We start from the raw sequence: 19,003 nt of genomic DNA on the forward strand, positions 1-19,003 counted from the left end.
TTCTTTAAGTTTAAGCAAATTGGTCTCCATTGGAGAAGACATAGACTTGCAATTCCACATTTCAAATTTTTTCAAAATATCTGAAGTGTACTTTCCTTGATTAAGTATGATACTACCAGAATTTTGTCGTGCTTCCAATCCTAGGAAGTAATGGAGAAGCCCCATGTCTTTCATCTCGAATTCTCTAGTTAGATCTTTCTTGCACTGATCTATAAGATGTCATCACTTGTGATTAATAAATCATCAACATACAATTCCAAATTCCACATTCCAAATTTCTTCAAAATATCTGAAGTGTACTTTCCTTGGTTAAGTATGATACTATCAGAATTCTGTCGTGCTTCCAATCCTAGGAAGTAATGGAGAAGCCCCATGTCTTTCATCTCGAATTCTCTAGTTAGATCTTTCTTGCACTGATCTATAAGATGTCATCACTTGTGATTAATAAATCATCAACATACAATATCAGTATTACCATATCATCTTTATCTCTTTTATAATATAAATTTGGATCAGCTTCATTCTTGAAGAATCTTAAGCCGATGAGATATTTATCAATCCTTTCATACCAGGCCCTGGGAACCTGTTTAAGCCCATAGAGAGCTTTCTTGAGCCTGCAAACAAAAGCATTAGGATCACGGGTTTCAAATCCTTCTGGTTGCTCCAAATAGACTTCTTCTGAAATCTTTCCATTTAGAAATGTTGTCTTTACATCCATCTGATGTACCTTCCATCCCTTAGATGCGGCAATTGGTAAGACTGCTCGTACGGAAGTATATCTGGCAACAGGAGCAAAAGTTTCTTCATAATTAATCCCTTCTTTCTAAGAAAGACCTCTGGCTACAAATCTGGCTTTATATTTCTCAATACTCCCATCTGCAACATGCTTTATTTTGAATATCCATTTGGAAGAAACAACAAATTTTCCTTTTGGTCTTGGAACTATTTCCCAAACATCATTTTTCATAATTGATGGGTATTCTTTTGTCATAGCTTCTTTCCAGGCTAGATGTTTAATAGCATCAGAAGGATTGGATGGCTCTGTTTTGGATAAATCAATCATATTTGTTATGTAACTAGAGAATCTTTTAGGTCTTTTACTTTCTCTGACTGATCCTGAAGGTGCAACAAAATCTTGAGTTGCTTCAACTATTTTTATGACCCAAAGTGGTCTTTTCTTTGAATTTTCCTCAAGGTTCATATTTTCATTTTTGACCTCTTTTAGGTTCTCTCATTGGGATTCAAATTCACTAATTCTTTCAGAACTTCATAAAGGAGAAGGTTCATTGGAACTTATGGCTCTTTTGAATGCAAGATCTTCCTCAAAGATTACATCTCTGCTAAGTTCAATACTTTTCTGTCTAGGTATGAAAATCTTATATGCCTTAGATGTTTCACTATACCCTACAAAAATACCTTTCCTCCCAGAGGGCTCTAACTTGATTCTCTTTTCTTTTGGAATATGGATATATACAGGGCATCCAAAAATTCTGAGATGACTTATATTGAGTTTAACCTTAGTAAATACTTCTTTAAGAGTTTTATCTCTAAGGTAGGAGTGAGGGCTTCTGTTTTGAATATATACAGCAGTACAAGAGGCTTCTGCTCGAAGATAATATTCTAGATTTTGATAAAAAATCATGGCTCTAGCAGCTTCTATAATTATCTTATTCTTTCTTTCTGCTACCCTATTTTGTTCTTGATTATAAGGAGCAGTGTACTCCCTCTTGATCCCTTATTCTTTACAAAACCTTTTAAACAAGTCTGAGGTATATTCTCCTCCATTATCAGTTCTAAAGGTTTTAATTTTATGCCCTGAAAAATTTTTAGTTAATGTTTTGAATTCTTTAAATCTCTGTAGGATTTCTTTTGATTCTTTGCATTTTAAAAAGTAAATCCATGTTTTCCTAGAGAAGTCATCTATGAATAGGATATAATAGTAGAAGCCTCCCTCCAAGAGAGGGAACAAACATAGGTCCACATAAATCTGAATGAATTAATTCTAGTACATTATTTCTTTTTCTAGTACTATCATGAAAAGGACTTCTAGTACTTTTACCTAGAGCACATCCTTTGCAAATACTAGGGTGATCTTTATTTAATTTTGGTAGTCTGGTAACCATCTTTTCCATAGTTGATAAGGTTTTAAAATTTAGATGCCCTAATTTTCTGTGCCATATTTCGTTAGAATCTTCAGCTTCATGAACTAGTGCTTGAATGGATAAACTAGATTTTGTATTCAATTCATACAAATATCCCTTTCTTTGACCAATTAATTTAGCTTTCTTGATGGGAGAATTCTTAGCCCAAGTTAATACTTTGCCATCCACAAATGCAACATTGTGTCCATCATCCTCAAGTGCTGTAATTGAGATTAGGTTTCTTTTAATCCTTGGTACATAGAGTACATCTTTAAGAAGAAGAGTATTTCCTGTTTTTAGTTTCAAAGTGTAGCTTCCAATTCCTTCAACTGAGTGTGCAGAGTTATCACCAATAGTAACTTCACCGTTAACTTTCTCTGATAAGGAATCTAGAGTTTCTTTGTATCCCGTTATATGTCTGGAAGATCCACTATCAATTACCCATGCCTTATTTGAGTTTTCAATTGATAAAGAGAAATACAAAACACGGTTCTTAAGATCATAAGTCTCTTCTTCTCTAATGAAATTTGTACAATTTGCCTGTTGTTTGGAATTTTCCGGACAATTAGATCTGTAGTGTCCAAATTTTTCACATTTGAAACACTTTATTTTAGATAGATCTTTCTTGGGCTTTCCATTCTTCTGATTTCCCCTTTTCTTCTTGAAGTGCTTTTTCTTGCCTTTATAGGAGTTTGCATTAAGAACGTGAAGTTCTTCATCTTCTACTTTTGGTTTTCCTCCTTTCTTTAGTTTTCTTGACTCTTCTTGAAGACAATCATTCTTAAGTCTATTAAAGTTCGGAAGTTGATCTCTAGCACTTATTCCTTGTGCGAATGTTTCCCATGATTCTAGCAATCCATCTATGGCCATGAGCGTTAGGTCGGTGTCATTAATGATGGTTCTTATGCTTGATAATTCATCTCTAATGCCGGCAACTCTTAGGAAATAAGAGTTTATTGATTGTCCTTTCTTTATTTGGATGTGATTCAGTTGTCTTTTTAGTGCAAGAACCCTAGTTGCATTGTTTATTTCATATGCATTCCATAATGCATTCATCATATCGTAGGCAGTTTGGTGTTTCGTAAGCATAGGTATGATATCATTTTTAACTCCATCCAAGATGATTTGAATGACTTTTCTATTTCCATTGGTCCATATGGATTTGTGAGGTTCAATTGGTGGCTGTTTGGATGCTCCATCAACAAATTGTTTAACATTGTATTCTTCAAGAATCATTAAGATTCTAAATTTCCAGGCTTCAAAGTGTTCCTTCCCATCGAATCTGTCCTCAGGTCTGATTGTATATGCCATTGAAAATGAGATAAAACTATTGAATGTATATGAGGTCTGATTACTGAAATTTTGCAGAGCCCTAGATTTGATAACTTCGCTCTGATACCATGTAAAGTTCTGCAAATTCTTGAGTCTTGAATCAGACTTATAGTTCAGTTTAAAGTTGCTGAGAATGATCTTTTAAACAATATGTATATTCAGATTTGTTGAGGCAGATATCATTAATGTTTACTGTAGGTCTAGTCCTCTATACTCGATCTTGGATGAATGAGAATATCTCTGCTATGTATTCAAAGGAAGTAGAATGCTTGGAAGATCAGACTGTTGTGTGTATTTGTGTCATCCAAACTGCATTAACAACCCATATATATATATCCTATCTAGAGGGTATGTTCCTCAAGGGACATAACCCTTGGCATTAACAAACAAATTTGTCATCCCTAAGCCGACAATCTTAGTAGATAAATTAGTTATGACTAATTAAGTTAACTAGGAACAAAATAAGGTATTTGTCTATAAATCATCGGCACGTTTAGAGAAAATATATATTACTTTGAATGCCATTCATTAGGAATATATGTATAGAAGAGCAGGTATGGTCTGTACCATTAGACTTGCAGGTTATCTAGGTTAGATTCTTAACAATTAGGGCATCACAAACCACTGTATCAATTAGGGCTTCGATTACCATTGGATCAATTAGGGCTTCAGATACCACTGGATCAATTAGGGCTTCAGATACCATTGTATCATTTAGGGCTTTAGATATCACTGAATCAGTTAGGGCTTCAAATACCATTGTATCATTTAGGGCTCCAGATTCTGCTGTATTATTCCTATCCTTCCAATTGCTTAACTGTGGCAATAACATATGATTAGAAGATATACTCATATTCAATATTCATATGAATGAAAGACTGAAATAACAATCAATTAAATAATCTATCTCTCACAACTAAGTGTAAAATAACTGCAATGATGATATAACTCAATTAATCTTACCTTCTTGCATATATTGCATAAATATAAAAATACCTGTTTCCAACAATCAATTGATTGCATAGCTTATCTTTGTCTATTGTACGTCTGACAACTTGGGGAGAGGTAAAACATTGCAGGGGCTTAACCACCCAACCTCGGACCAAAACTTATCCCCACACAATCTCTAATGAGAAAGACCCTCCCTACTTGGAATAGACAAAGAACATCTTGTCAGCCATTGAGCATCCTGGTATTTAATCACACCACTCAACTTGATAGCAGGAGGATACAATAAACAGGATCATGCATGAGCTATTAAATGTTTCCTTTTAAAAATGATAAACATTGTTCTGTCATAATTGATATTGTTTCATGTTATTGCAAATTCCTTTCTCTCACCTCTTCACCCTTTTCCTTGGCTATACAACCGAGTGAGTCCCAGGTGTTCAGAATTCTCAGAACAACCGGTTCTTTTTGTTGATTCTCAACTATTTCATAATTAACATATATTTCAGCTTATCACAATCTGTGATTTGAGAGATTATATTTTTTAAAGGTCGCAGAATTGAATTGTTTAATTCTAATATCCATTGGCATAATGACTTATGGATCCATACTTTGGTTACTTGGTTATCACCTGCCATGAACAAGGGTAAATTAAAGAAGTTCAATTTGTAAATTCAAACAAGATATCATTATGATAAATATTGAAACTTGCTGCAATTTGCTCTATGCATAGATTTGCTACTTAGTATGCTTATCACAACTGTGACCAGAAAGATTATTTTCTTGAGACTATTTGGAAAATATCATTGGATAGCATATTTCATTCCAGATTTTATTGCATTTGGAAAAACACTTCCATAAGGGTTGTATCTAATTTATTATGAAAGTTTAAGGAAAAGGATTGATAACAAATGACTTTGAGTATGTGACAAAACTCATATTTGTATCTTGAGAAAATAAATCTGGAAAAGAGAAAATCTTAGATGCCTAGCTCGCTGTTTTGGAAAGCAATAAAATAATACTGAAATGTCATAACATGACCTAATGTATATACTGGATATGTTTGAATCCTTGCAATTTGAATTTGGAAATCTGCTCTCCTTTTGATGTTGCAGACGTATCTATGCAAAATACTTCAAAAGCCAAGTTCATATGACAGAGTTACTATTTGAAATGGTCGCTTAGATTGGAAGAGAAAATGGGACTTTGGCTCACGAGATTGTATGAAATTGGGTGTTGGAAGTGACAAAATGATAAAAGAAAATGCAGTAAAAATCGAAAAGTTGGTGGTATGCTATTATGGAAAAATGTGTCTCCACAACAAGGCAGACGAGAAGTTTAGGCATCAAGGAAAAGATGGTCCCGTCTCTCCCTCACGGCTTCCATAAATGGAGAGTGATCGAGACTCCTTGGCTTCCGTCGCTTTCAAAAGATTAAAGCCAATTCAAATTCCAAATGTTTTAATTCGATTAAAATAAAGAAGAGTAAAAGAAAAATAAAATGGTTGGAGGGTAAAGTTGGAAAGATTATAACTTCAATTGTTATTATGATATATACTTATATACGTTCATGTAAGTATATCAATGGGGTTTATTGGTGCCATTTCATTTTTATATTTATATGTACGTACATAAATATTTATTATAATAATAAGGTAAAAGATCATATTAAATCCTTTGAGGTAAGTTTTATAATTCAATTAAATTATTTTACATTTTAAATTATTTATTTAATAGCTCATGTGGTTTCATCGATTGTATCCTGATGTTCAAGTCGCTAAGTCTTCAACCCATTTGCCCAGTGATGGTGATGCTCCTATGCCTAATTCTTTTTTGACAATACTTCCACCCCTTCGACGTGCTTCCTACAAGGAAATTTTTTGCAGTTAAATCATATTATCATAACAAGTTATTTAATCATAATAATTATAACGGCTAACTGCCTATTCAATTCCATGAATTTGTGATAAATAATAATAACGACTAACCATCTTACCATTTTGCAACATTATAACAATTTTAACTGTCAACTGACTTCATGTGAACCACAACAGCTATATTTTAATTTAGGTAAAAAATTGGAATGTAACACCAAGCTTCATGGATTTACTTTTGGGGGACAACCTAGTGCCCAAAGCCAAAGACCTGTTGTAGGATAGTTAGGATATCCTGAGAGCGCTCACGGAGAACATAAAACAGGCTCAAAATCAACAAAAGTTGTATGCTGATCAGCATAGGGTAGAGTGCAGTTTTGAGGTAGGGGATATGGTGTATTTGAGGCTACAACCATATAGGTAGTCATTGCTTAAGAGGAGCGGAGCAGAGAAGCTGAAGCCTAAATTTTATGGGCTGTACAGAGTGGGCGAAGTCACCTATGAGCTTGAGCTTCCAGAGGGTAGTTGGGTGCACAATGTATTTCATATGTTGAGGCTTAAGAAAGCCATTGGTCAGAGGGTAGTAACTTTTACAGATTTACCCTTTTTGGATGAGGAGGGGAAGCTCGTGTTAGTACCTGAGGCTATTATGGACACCTTAAGAGAGGAAACTCAAAACCATGATAGTGAAGGAGTATTTCATCGGATGGAAAGACTTGTCGGTGTCAGAGTGAGCAAGTTATTTAGCAAGTTGGACGAAGGTTGCTTGAGGACAAGCAATTTCAAGGGGGGTAGATTGTAATATCCCCACTTTAGCAGTTTACCAAGTGTGTGCGCTAGCCTAGTTTTACATGGTCTCGAGGGCTAATGAAGGGTTTAAAGGGATCCTAGAGTGTTTTTTCCTAGTCATCTCTAGATTGGGCCAAAACGGAGTTGATTTACTCAGTCTTAGGCATACTATTTTTAGTAAGTCAACAAGACATAGGGGAAGCTAATTTTGGTAGTTGGATTTGATACTCCTTGACAAGAGCTTTCCAACAAGCTATCACTTGTGTTGTTCGGAGTCCGATAGCTAATATATTTTTATGCCTGAAGTATTATTAAAGTAACACTTTTAGTTGTAAAATATTAAAGTGTTACTTTAATATTAAATTTTATGGGAATGTGTGCAAATCAAAAGGGGCACCTAAAGGCAGACATAAGTGAATATTCTAATATGTTTTATATTGCACATCTTTTATCCCACATTGCTTATGAGAGTTGAATCGACCCTTGGAGAAAGAAGAAAAGAGAGCATTAGTGGCTTCATTCGGCAAGTTGAATATGAGAACAAAATTGATGTGTGAGTTGCATATCCGTTCTTGGTATTAGAGGACGTCTATCCTCTCTTGTGACATACTAGATGTCATTCCTTGAGGTTTTGCCTTTGGAATCCATTGTTATCAGCTTCATTATCAAGCAGACCAGGTGCGTTTCTAGGTATAGGCAGGTTTGATGTTTTGGTCATATCTTCTTCATTACTCATTCTACACTTATTCTACTTTGAGGGAATGATTTTATGAAGATATTGGACTGCTTGAAAGACAAAATACTATAGCAACACTGTTCACACGGGTACTATTCATGCAACACTATTCACGCAACACTATTCATTTCACTATAGCAGCAGGTTTAAATAACATTTGCTGGTGCATTATGTCAATAATTGGAGCAATTACTGATTTGATAATCTACCCGTATTTGATTTTATTAATTTCTGTAAATAACATCATATCAGCAGTAATACAATTTTCAATCTGCATATTATTGTACTTTCTTTTTGTTCATGTTGAGTGATTTTCAATTCCATGCAAGAAAACAACATAAATATCTCATTTTCGAAGTCATAAGGGGTTAAATTAGTAAATGGAGGAATAAGGAGTTGGATGCAAACTGTTTGACAAAATTCCTATCAGCAGTTGTTTAGCTTTTGGGCATTTCTAGGGTGCCCATTATAGTGCTTGATAGTGGAGGAGCAAGGGAGAGTAGGTTGGTGGTGTCGAGGGAGGGAGTGGGTGGCACTTGTGAGGAGTGCGGGTCCAAAAGAAATGCCATTGGTCTAAACACTAACAAACCATCTGCGTAGGCATTGACACAGGGGCCTTTGTTAGGTAGTACAGTCAACCATGCACAAATTTTTGAAACGTTTTTTAAAAGAAGCGTTGTGCTTTGATGAAAGCACCCAACGCTTAGAAAAATCTTGTGTTTTTTTTGAAAACAAACATGCACTCTACATTAAAAAAATTGTAGAAAACAATTCTCATCTCGATCTGCGTGCCCTAAGGCCGAACAACCTTGGGTCAATTTTTTTTTGCCTCCTTGCGCAACTGTGTCCAAAATGGACAAGCCTTATATGAAAAAAAGGGTTTTCACATGGTAGGAATTCAATCGTGAGATGCCTTTAGGTCCAAAATGCTCCAAATAGAAGCTCCTCTTTGGATCCCAACTAAAAAACCTCAGAATTCTCAAATCCTTCTGAAGCTTCAAAATTCTTCAAACGAGAATGAACAACTACAGATCCATCCCTTTGATACCATGTAGAAGTTGAGAGAAACAACTTCACAAAGCCCAAATGATCACCTGCAAGCAAATAACTTGTTACAAGGAAGAATAAAGGAAAGGAGAAAAGAAAGGCTCTCAAAGATGAATATATCAAGATAATGAAGTGAGATGATACAAAAAACAGTAGATCATATCCTTATAAAAGGAGATCAAGCTATCCCAAAAGGAAACCCTAAAGTAACCCTAAAGGAAAAAGGGACATTTAATAATTCAATCAATTATTAAATGTCAAATGTATAAAGGTGAAATCTTAAGAAAGGATAAAAGGTAATAAACCTTTTACTCTAATATTATATTCTATCAAACGTATGAACTTACAATTATTAAGACAAGAACATCAATTATCATCAATTAAGACATTCGATTTGATGCATACGAAGGATAAGTTGTACATACACACATAGGCATATATATTAATAGGAGTCTATACGGTAAGATGGCATCTTGACAAACCTTGATAAGAAGACAGTGACTTAAGCAATACCGGTTGAGAAAACGATGGTTAGGTAACAATGACTGATCAATCATGTGAACATCAATTATAATACAGACTTACGTGCTAATAATTGACAATATTCAGACTAATCAGCAATTAATGTTTTATTCTGACTAAAACAATGCAATCATAGTCTTAATAGTGATTACAACGCTGAATTGAAATAACGTTACCACATCTATAAGGAGAACTAAATTACAAAGGGTGCGATTGGTATGAGATATCCATATAAGTCATGAAAAGTTTTGTTTGGGCAAACATCCAATCATACTTTGCAAGATATATGAAAGGGGAACGTCAAAAAAAAAAGGGGGAAATGCTAGTAATATTGAACCAACTCTTTGAGCAGTCATCTTACTGGCATATACTTTAAGGTTAATTATCAGTAACATCATCATTTCAATTGCAGCATTATAAGATTACAATAATATAAGTGGTGTGGATTGGACCTTCTAAGGCTAATCAAGGCGGAAGCATAAGTTATCTCAATGAACATCAGATATTTATAAAGGATATTATGCTATAAGTAAAATCATTGACTACAAAGAAGTCTTTTATAATTAATTTTGAGAAATCTTCTCCCAGATCCCATAGACTGGGACAAAGGGTCACTACAGTGGTATCAGAGTATGATCCTGCCATCTTATTGGCATATAACAATCTGGAACATCATCATTATGATTGCAGAATTATAAGATTACAGTAATACAAGTGGTGTAGATTGGACCTTCTAAGGGTAATCAAGGTGGAAGTGTAAGATATCTCAGTGAACCTCATATATATATAAAGGATATTATGCTATAAGTAAAATCACTGTCTACAAAGAAGTGTTTTATAATAAATTTTGAAGACATCAGTTCTGAATCCCATAGGCCCGGACAAAGGGTCATTACACGTAGACGTTTTATCTGTTGGATTCATATTATTTTATTATAGTATCTGTCAGCTTGGTGTGGATTCGAATTGGATGATATAGTATACCATTTTGGTATTGATGCATTTTTGCTTGTATTAAGTTAGTTTAGCTTGACTTGAATTTTCATATCACCATTGGTCGGTATTGATTGATTCTATGACTTTGCTTGTATTGTAAATTGGCTTCTAGCTACCAATATCTTTTTCTTTAATTCCATTGTTCTTGTTCTAGTCTCCATATACTCTCACCTTACCTACACTAGGAACTTTGGGATTGGAAAGCTAGGATTTAAGTTATCATACTTTTTATGTGGATTTACATGAGCCCTAGATAGGCAGTAACACCCTCTATCGTGATTCATATAAATATCTTTGATTTGATGAGTTGGTATACGGTATACCATAATGGAATGAGAGTGTGGGAGTATAATTAAGAGAAATTGCTGAAATCGGAAGGAATTTGTGCACCCAAACCGGGTATAGTAGTTTTGGATGATATTGGTATTACATTTCCAACTAAGAATTACAGCATGTAAATGGGTGACATGATAAGTAGAATCAACTGTAATGGGTGTTTAGAGGTTGTGGGATCCACAAACTATTAGTTATCTCATAAAGTGGTTTCTACTCTTCTGCTCTATGTGGAGCTGCAACAGTTAATGCAGTCATTTGAAGAGTTTGCCCAGCTATGTGAATGAATACTATGTGGTGAATATCTATGCGAGTCACAGCAAATTTGAAGATCAGGAATTTGTATTAATTTCCAGCTCAAAATACTTTCTACATTAGATGATTATAGTTGATTAATAATAATTTTATTGTAAATCTTTGAATTCTATCTTAATCTGAGCTACCTCTGGATTAGACATTGTGTTCCTATCTTGCTTTTGTAAATGTGAACACTGTTTATGTATTGCTCTCTTAGTTGTCATTTTGTCAAACAGTTATCAAAAACATTGAATACTTAGTCAGGCACTTTACACTTCTTCAGTTGGGTGAGTTTCAATGTTGGATCCATAGAAATCTCAAGACTATTCACAAGTCTGGTGAATACTCACTGGATTTTAGGACAATGTAGGACACTGAAGAAAATTTGAGGGAAAAAATCAATAAAACTAAGATTTTTAATATAGCAATTATCTTGGACTATAAATGAGGTCTAATGGCAAAACCCGTGATATTGCAGTGCATGGTTTATAAAGATGGTCATTGAACATAGGCTTTGGTCATTTTTATATTTTTTATGGACAAGTCATTGCTTTTAAACTCATTTCTGATATGTACGTGTCTTGATGATTTTTATCTCCAGGGTAAGAGGCTTGTTTTTGTGACAAACAACTCGACCAAGTCCCGAAAACAATATGGAAAGAAATTTGAGACACTTGGTCTTACAGTTGGAGAGGTCAGTTGAATGTATGAGGTGCTCCCAATGGAAGGGAAAATCTCAAGTCAGATTCATCAGATTTTTGTGTTTGCTTGTTGGATATAAAAAATAATATTAATATTCTGCTACTTACGCAGGAAGAAATCTTTGCTTCATCTTTTGCTGCAGCAGCATACTTAAAGTCAATTGATTTCCCTCAAGAGAAAAAGGTATGTTCAACTTGTAACAGTTAAATTTGTGGTCTATTGTCTTGTGTGCATTTCTAGGTGGGGAGAAGTTATAATAAAATAGTAATGTTGAAGCCTTGAAGGGAATATTGGGGTGCAGAACAAATTTACTTTTCCAGATGTAAGTTGTACAAGTTGAGAATACATTTATTTCTTCGTACTTGGCTTTTTGTTTGTTTGTTGTGGAGGCTTCTTGCATATAAGCTGGAAACAAAAACATGGGTTTTTCAACACAGAGAATCTAAATTGTTGGTATATATGGATACTTCCTCTCCAATGCAACTTCAGCTCTGCTGGTATAGAGAGTCTTATATTGTATGCCAGATGATGCAAAAGATTTTGGCTTATTCACATCTTTATTTGTATTGTACATCAAAGAATCGAGGAGCTAATTTTTGTGGACTTATCTTACCGAAGAAAAAGCAAACCTGAAGCTATTCCTCACTTACAGTTTGTTAACTAAACCGACAATGGTATACTAAAAGGTTCACTGCTACTGAAGGCATGTGTAAAATGAAGAAATTATGTCACTAATGAAGTAAGGAAAAGGTTGTTGCTGTATGTATGAACATAAAATTAAAATAAATTAGCTTAGTTGAATCTTATTATTGTTTAAATATTTTCTGCAGAACCATGAGTTAATGATATTCATAGGCAGTCAGGGTTTATATCCACTTGAATAGGAAATCATTCTTCTATATGGTCAATCTGTCAATGTTTGTACTAAAATGAAAGAACAATGTTCTATAACATGACACAACATTCACCATTTCTATGGGGAATCATTGAAGGAAAACTACTCACCTAGGATATTTAACAAGAAAGACCGGATTTCTTCATACGCACCCATTATAATCAGTCAACAAGTGAGTGAAAACAGTGAGTTAGAGCCATCAAAGGGAAAGACTAGGACACATGACAAAAAGGCCAAAAATTAAGGGAAGATCTACGAGCAAAATCTAGGATAAAAAGTATCCACAGAGAGCAATAGAATTTCCTGGCAATTTGCAGGATAAATATTTTGCAGGAGATTTGATAACCACTTCCAAAACAATAATTTTAGATGTGTGTATGATGAAATCAATCCTCTTGGCAAAAGGGGAGGCACCCTCCTTATTGCTGATTTACTCAAAATTTACATGACTAGAAACTAATATTTGGATGGAATCTCAAATTGCTTGCTCTTCTTTTTGTAATTGACACCTTTAGAACTCAATAAACTATTTTCACCACTCTTCTAAAAGCACTTATTTGCAGCAATAATACCAATATACTTCTGATCAAATGTAAGAGAAATCAGCAGCAAATTACATGAGCCCAAAGTCTGCACTTTTCCAAAATGACTTTATTATACTACTATGCAGCATATAACAGCTCAAACTCTGTTGGTATTATGCACTTCTGAATGTGTATGAATAAGAGGATCCTAGAACAAAGGCTTCCAGTTTTTTCTTATCACAAACACTAAACTAACTCTGATTTAATCCACAAGATTGCAGCACAAAGTCTGCAAGAAATTAGGTCAAAGCTCTTTTACAACAATCTCATAAAAATCTCAAGTAAACTGAGAAAAATATATCACTATGATGTAAGAACACAATGATGATATGAACAAAGCCTCAATGCAAAGTCTGAAAACTCAGATGTTCTGCTTATACTGCTTGATAATCAAATTTACATGTATAAAACACAAAGTCTTTATCACTGTAAATTTCAGTAGAGTTTTTATGCATGCTTAAAAGATAAGATAATTGCATATAGTGCCATCCTATATATAGGTGAGAGGATCAGAGCTAAAAGTGGGAGAAGTCCAACTAACTAAGACTTATTCCACAAATGACTATGACTCATCCAAAATTACAGTCCCAAGTTATCTTGACTTGTAGTATGAGCATGTAATTATAAGTTACAGTCATGCATGTAATGCGGTCACCTGCAATTACAGCTTCTCCTTTACATGTAATTTGTCAAAATTAAACTACATCTACTACTGAAAAGAAAGGAAAATGTGACTCAGTGTTTTTAGACACCTCCTCATTTTCTTTGCCCATAGGGAAGGTGAAGACATTTTACAACTTCTAAAGTTGTGATTGACTAAGGGCAAGTAATCCTGGGAAGGGAGGACTATATTGTCTCATTCTTCTCTGTGATCACACAAGAAGTTTAATTAGCCTATTTCCCACATCCCGATAGGTTAATTAGTTGTCAAAATTGATGATTAGTTGGTCACGCCATTTATATTGTGGAGAAATAGAGAAAAGTGTGTAATGTCCCTCAGGCAACTTAGTTGTGAACAAAGGTTGGCCTACTATCAGGGTTCTTGTAGGTTAGTGGAGTGGATAGGGAACCCTCTAGAGGTTTGTGGAGTTACTTAGTGGCTTTATAAGTTGTTTTGGATAGTTTGAGACAATCTCCTATTTCTCGGGAGGGGTTCATAGTTTTTAAGGATTGACTAGGAGTTGATCGAGACGCATCAGAAGACCTTAGGGATCATTTTGGAGACTTCAAAGTTCTTAACTTTTATGGAGGACTCCTTTTTTGAGGAGGGGACTGTTAGTTCGCTTGCTACATTTAGACATCATCCTTGGATTGGTGGTAGCAGTCAATTTTCAGTTTGGAGTCCAGGTAATGAATCCAAGAATAAATTTGAAATAATTAAGTGTCTGCTTAATGTTCTAATTTATATAAAATTAAAGTGATTTAATTAGACAACTTTATCATATAATAAAGTGTTATTGGGTGGTCCCTTCATGTTACATATCCTTAGGAGTTTTAAGTTTCAAGTTTTTAAAAAGGTGGGCATTTTATGAATGGTAAATAAGATCCTCAAGGAAGATCGATTTCTCTAGGAGAGAGATTATTGTAAATGAACACTATTAAAATTAAGAAGAGCGCAACCCTAGAATGGAATTAGGGTTTGAAACAATAGTAGTACATTGGGGGCAGCCATTTGGCCATTCTATGATTTATTTTCATATCTGAAAATCAGAGCACCAATTGTGCGAAGAAATACTCAGATCTATTGTGGAGGACGAAAACACTTCATAGTTTGGTGGCCCACACGGGTGAGAAATCATCTAATGGATGCAGTGCATCAGTTTTGGACAGGTTATCAACCATTTTATTGTAGGAAGACCTTAATTTATTGACTGGTTGGAGAAGATAACAGTGATTTGCACCTTAATTGAGAAGACTAAGACAGCCATTAGCAGATCGAGCCTTTCAAAGGTCATTACTATCTCAAAATTGCATTATTCCATCTTTCCGTACTGTCTAATAATAACTTTATATCCTTACCTTCTAAGGTGTGTTGGGAGGGTCTTTCTAAGGTGGTAAAATATCCTCCTTTCTTTGGGTTTGTTGGGGGCCCACTTTCTGAATCAGTCATTGATAGTACTATCAATGTCCTCATCATCTTCATTGTTAGGCCTTACTTCAATATAGTGAATTTGGCCTTTCCCTTACAACGATGCCCTAGTACCCACAATTCTTTACAAATAAAGCACAATTTTTATCTCCTAAGTTCTTGCCTTGTTTCAAAATTAGGTTTAAACTTTTAGATGCTTAATTTTATTCCTTGGGGTTAGACACTTCTTTAGGTAATATTTTTTTTAGTAGAACCTAAGTACATGTCTTTTGCTTTCTTAATAGCTTCTTGTAATGATTTGGGATTTATTTGTTTGACCCATTGTAATGTCCTTGTCATAAAATAAAAAGAAATTTTTAATTGCATTTGAGAGACCGGTCGATTTAGTAAATATCTCGGAGCTCATTTTTATTTAATTTATCTGTTGGTGATTGTCGTGTCGTGAGTCGACACTTTGTTTCTTCCTTAAGAATTTTTCCTCTGACGTGGTATATGTGTCCGTTGAGTTGGATGTTTTTGGTATGCGACTTGAATTATTGTATTGTAATTATGAATTTCAGTTGGAGTTATGCTTTATTCGCCATTTCGGAAGTGAAAGATCTTCCCTATTTGGCTTTGCACTTTTGGTGGGATTAATCTCTCACTCTATTATGCTATGTTGTGTGGCTTCATATGAAGCAAATCTGAGGTGTTACCATTGTTCAAATCATAGTTCCCAAACTCAGACTTTTCTCGGACTTAGCTATGACTCGACAAAATGAAGATGTTGTCCTGCATTTTATCGCCACAAAATGTAGGTAACAGTATGAAACTTTTTCAAGTTAGTTTCAGATTTTTCTGAGTTAGTGTGTTATTTAATTGGATAACATTTTTATATCCGTTGACCCCAATTGATATAATGAATCCTTTTACTGAGGGCTTTCATCAAGTCTTTTTAGTTTTTCTATTTGTTGAGCCTATGGTTGATTTTTGAAGTCTTCAACATCATTTTCCTCATTTTTGAGTTTGTCCTTGTTAGCTTTTAGTCTTTTGGTTTTGCTCAAATCATTGCTTTTAGTTTTCCCTTCGATTTGGTATATCTTAGGGCTTAACCGAAGTTGGCAATAAAAAGATATGACCATTTAAGTGCTCAAAAGGCAGACTCTCTAGATGCAATTGCATAATTTAAAATATTATGTTATATTATAATGTTGATACTCACTTTTTGAAAGATATAACCTAAATTGACATTATGTTATGTTTTTAAGTTCATCACTTAAATTAGATTTATCACTTAAGTGACCATAGTGCACTTAATGTTATATTTTCATGTTGAGTTGCTTTTAAAATTTTTCACTTAAGTGACTTTATTAATTGTATAGTTTGATATAATTTTTGAGTTACTTTATGTTCTAATTTAAAACATCTAAGTAAATATTAATTTTTGAATGATATTTACACAGTAATTAAATTATATCGTGTAAATGTTATTTTTGACCCAATTAAGTGATATTTCCTCAAAAATAAATTAAACATGTGCTTAATTGATCATTTAAGTTGTGCAAAACATGTCTTAGAACCCATTTGCATGTAACTATGCAAATGCCTCTAGAGATCACATTTTTGGACTAAAAAGGCATTCAAAAAATACTTATACATGTAAATACATGCATTTTAAAATGTGCAATGGGTCTTCTAGAGTGAGACTTGCATATTTGAGTCTTTTTAAAATATTCAATCACCCTCCAAGAGTGCGTATTGCACTAAAAGGGTTATCGTAACAAGTTTTTGAAATATACATTGCTCCTCCTAGAATGCATTTTGCATCTATTCCATGCATCGGCAAAGATAGAACCCGTTTTTAAAGATTCAAAGACAAAAAAATTCATGTTTTCCATAAAAAATGCTTAGATCTGCCCATATAATGGCTTGTGAGAAGGTTGTTTTTGCATATTTATGCATTCCCATGCATTAGGCGTTGAAATCCATACAAGAAACAATGCAGATTTTGAGGTTTTGAAGCCATGTTTTGGAGAAAAATGCCCCAATTTGGGGCTTTTTGATCACTTTTTCCTATCAATACAAGTCGTTTTGGCCTTGTGATCCTTGTGTTTGCTATTGAAGAACACGTTTTTTCCTTTATATGTAAAAAATGCTTCATATCATGCCCTCTATGAATCATGTTTTTACAAAAACACCCATAATTTGAGAGTTTTGTAGCATGTTTTTGGCCAAAGATGGATTGTTTTGGGGTTTGAATCCATATGCATGCCATCTATGAACACGATTTTGCTTTCCCACAGCAAAAACACCTTATTCTATAGCATTCAAAGTTCATTTTTTTGCAAAAAACGTCCCAGCACTTGTTTTTTTTGCCAAAACGTCTCATCACTCATGTATTGGTGATCTTTAACCACATTTTTGGTATTCTCGTGCCAAATCCGACCACTAAATGCTCATCAATCATCCATTACTTGCAAGTGTGGAAGAAGTCAAATAGTTGTTTGTAAATCCCAATTTGAGGGAGAATTGGTCTTCAAGTCTATAAATCTTTCTATTTTGGCTCTTTGATCTCCAAGTAAGTGGACCTTTTCAAACTTCCCTATTGATTCATGCTTATCTTGCTATTTTGTTAAAAATTTTAGCTTGATGTTGCACAGTTGTTCATAGATATGCCACGAAAAGTGCATTTTGCCTTCAAATATGATGAAAACTCTCATTTTCACACATTTGAATTTTCTCCAAACTCCAAATTCGAATTTGCACTTGAAAACAATGTGCTTATTGACATGTTTGAGTCTTAGATCAAAGGTATGTGTTTGTTTTATGCTTCTCTTTGTTGTTTGTTTGTTTGCTTTCTCGTTTTTCTTCTTTTGGAAGAAGTTGCAAGTTTTTTCCCATCCACTATTTCATGCATGTGCATCTTTTCATTCCATAGCCATCATTAGATGCCATAGCACTTTGCATCTCATTCTTCATATGTGATTACATATAATCTCACCCTCTATCCGCACTTACATGTAATCTCATTCTTCATTCCCATTTACACACATTTCCATCCTCCAAACCTAGTAGCGTGTTCGCATCAAGTCACAATTACATGTAAATCACTTTACATGTAATTGCATCTTGAGAACCCATTTTTGGCTAAAGGTTGTAAAGTTTTTAAATTTTTTGTGTGATTAGACTGAGATAATAACTTCTATGATGCTTGTTGAAGATGTTCTTTGTGATTTAGACTTGTATGAAGTAATGCCAATAATATAAATATTATTCTGAAATGTTTTTGTCTCTGCACGTATTTGTATAAGGCAAAATTGCTTAAAGGAGAAGATTGTATATAATTCGTGTGTTTTTTAACTACAACCATACCCTATATAAATACTGTAACCAAAGGGCATGTCCCTTGAAAGGACATGGCCCTATTTAGGTCGACCCACAACTGCACTCTCATAATCGGCACTCAAAGGAGGTATTGGTTAGTAAACAGATTTAACTATAATTAGTTAAGGTCAATACTAAAACACAATCATCTCAAGAAGTTGCTGATCATGCCTAGACAAGGAGCTATATATATATATATATATATATATATATATATATATATATATAAGCCTTCATAAGGTATTACATGAAAGATAAGATTTGTGCGATCCGCACAATCAGATTAGTATGGTGATCAAAGTTACAGTTTCAACAATCCCTCTTAACTTGACAATCATATTGAGAGATAACGTATC

General features: G+C 34.2%; 1 protein-coding gene across 2 annotated transcripts in view; it reads left to right on the top strand.

Moving 5' to 3' along the window:
• The window catches only part of LOC149562676 (phosphoglycolate phosphatase 1A, chloroplastic-like), a 258,106-nt gene that overhangs the window by 45,367 nt on the left and 193,736 nt on the right, over nucleotides 1-19,003 (top strand). For both annotated transcript variants that reach the window (XM_089826124.1, XM_089826125.1), the window contains exons 3-4: nucleotides 11,616-11,708; nucleotides 11,828-11,899. In XM_089826124.1, coding sequence (XP_089682250.1) covers nucleotides 11,616-11,708; nucleotides 11,828-11,899 — 165 coding nt within the window. The remainder of the gene's footprint in view (nucleotides 1-11,615; nucleotides 11,709-11,827; nucleotides 11,900-19,003) is intronic.

Source organism: Cupressus sempervirens, chromosome 4, assembly GCF_028749045.1.
Source record: "Cupressus sempervirens isolate cs-2001-9-10 chromosome 4, ASM2874904v1, whole genome shotgun sequence".
Lineage (NCBI taxonomy): Eukaryota > Viridiplantae > Streptophyta > Pinopsida > Cupressales > Cupressaceae > Cupressus > Cupressus sempervirens.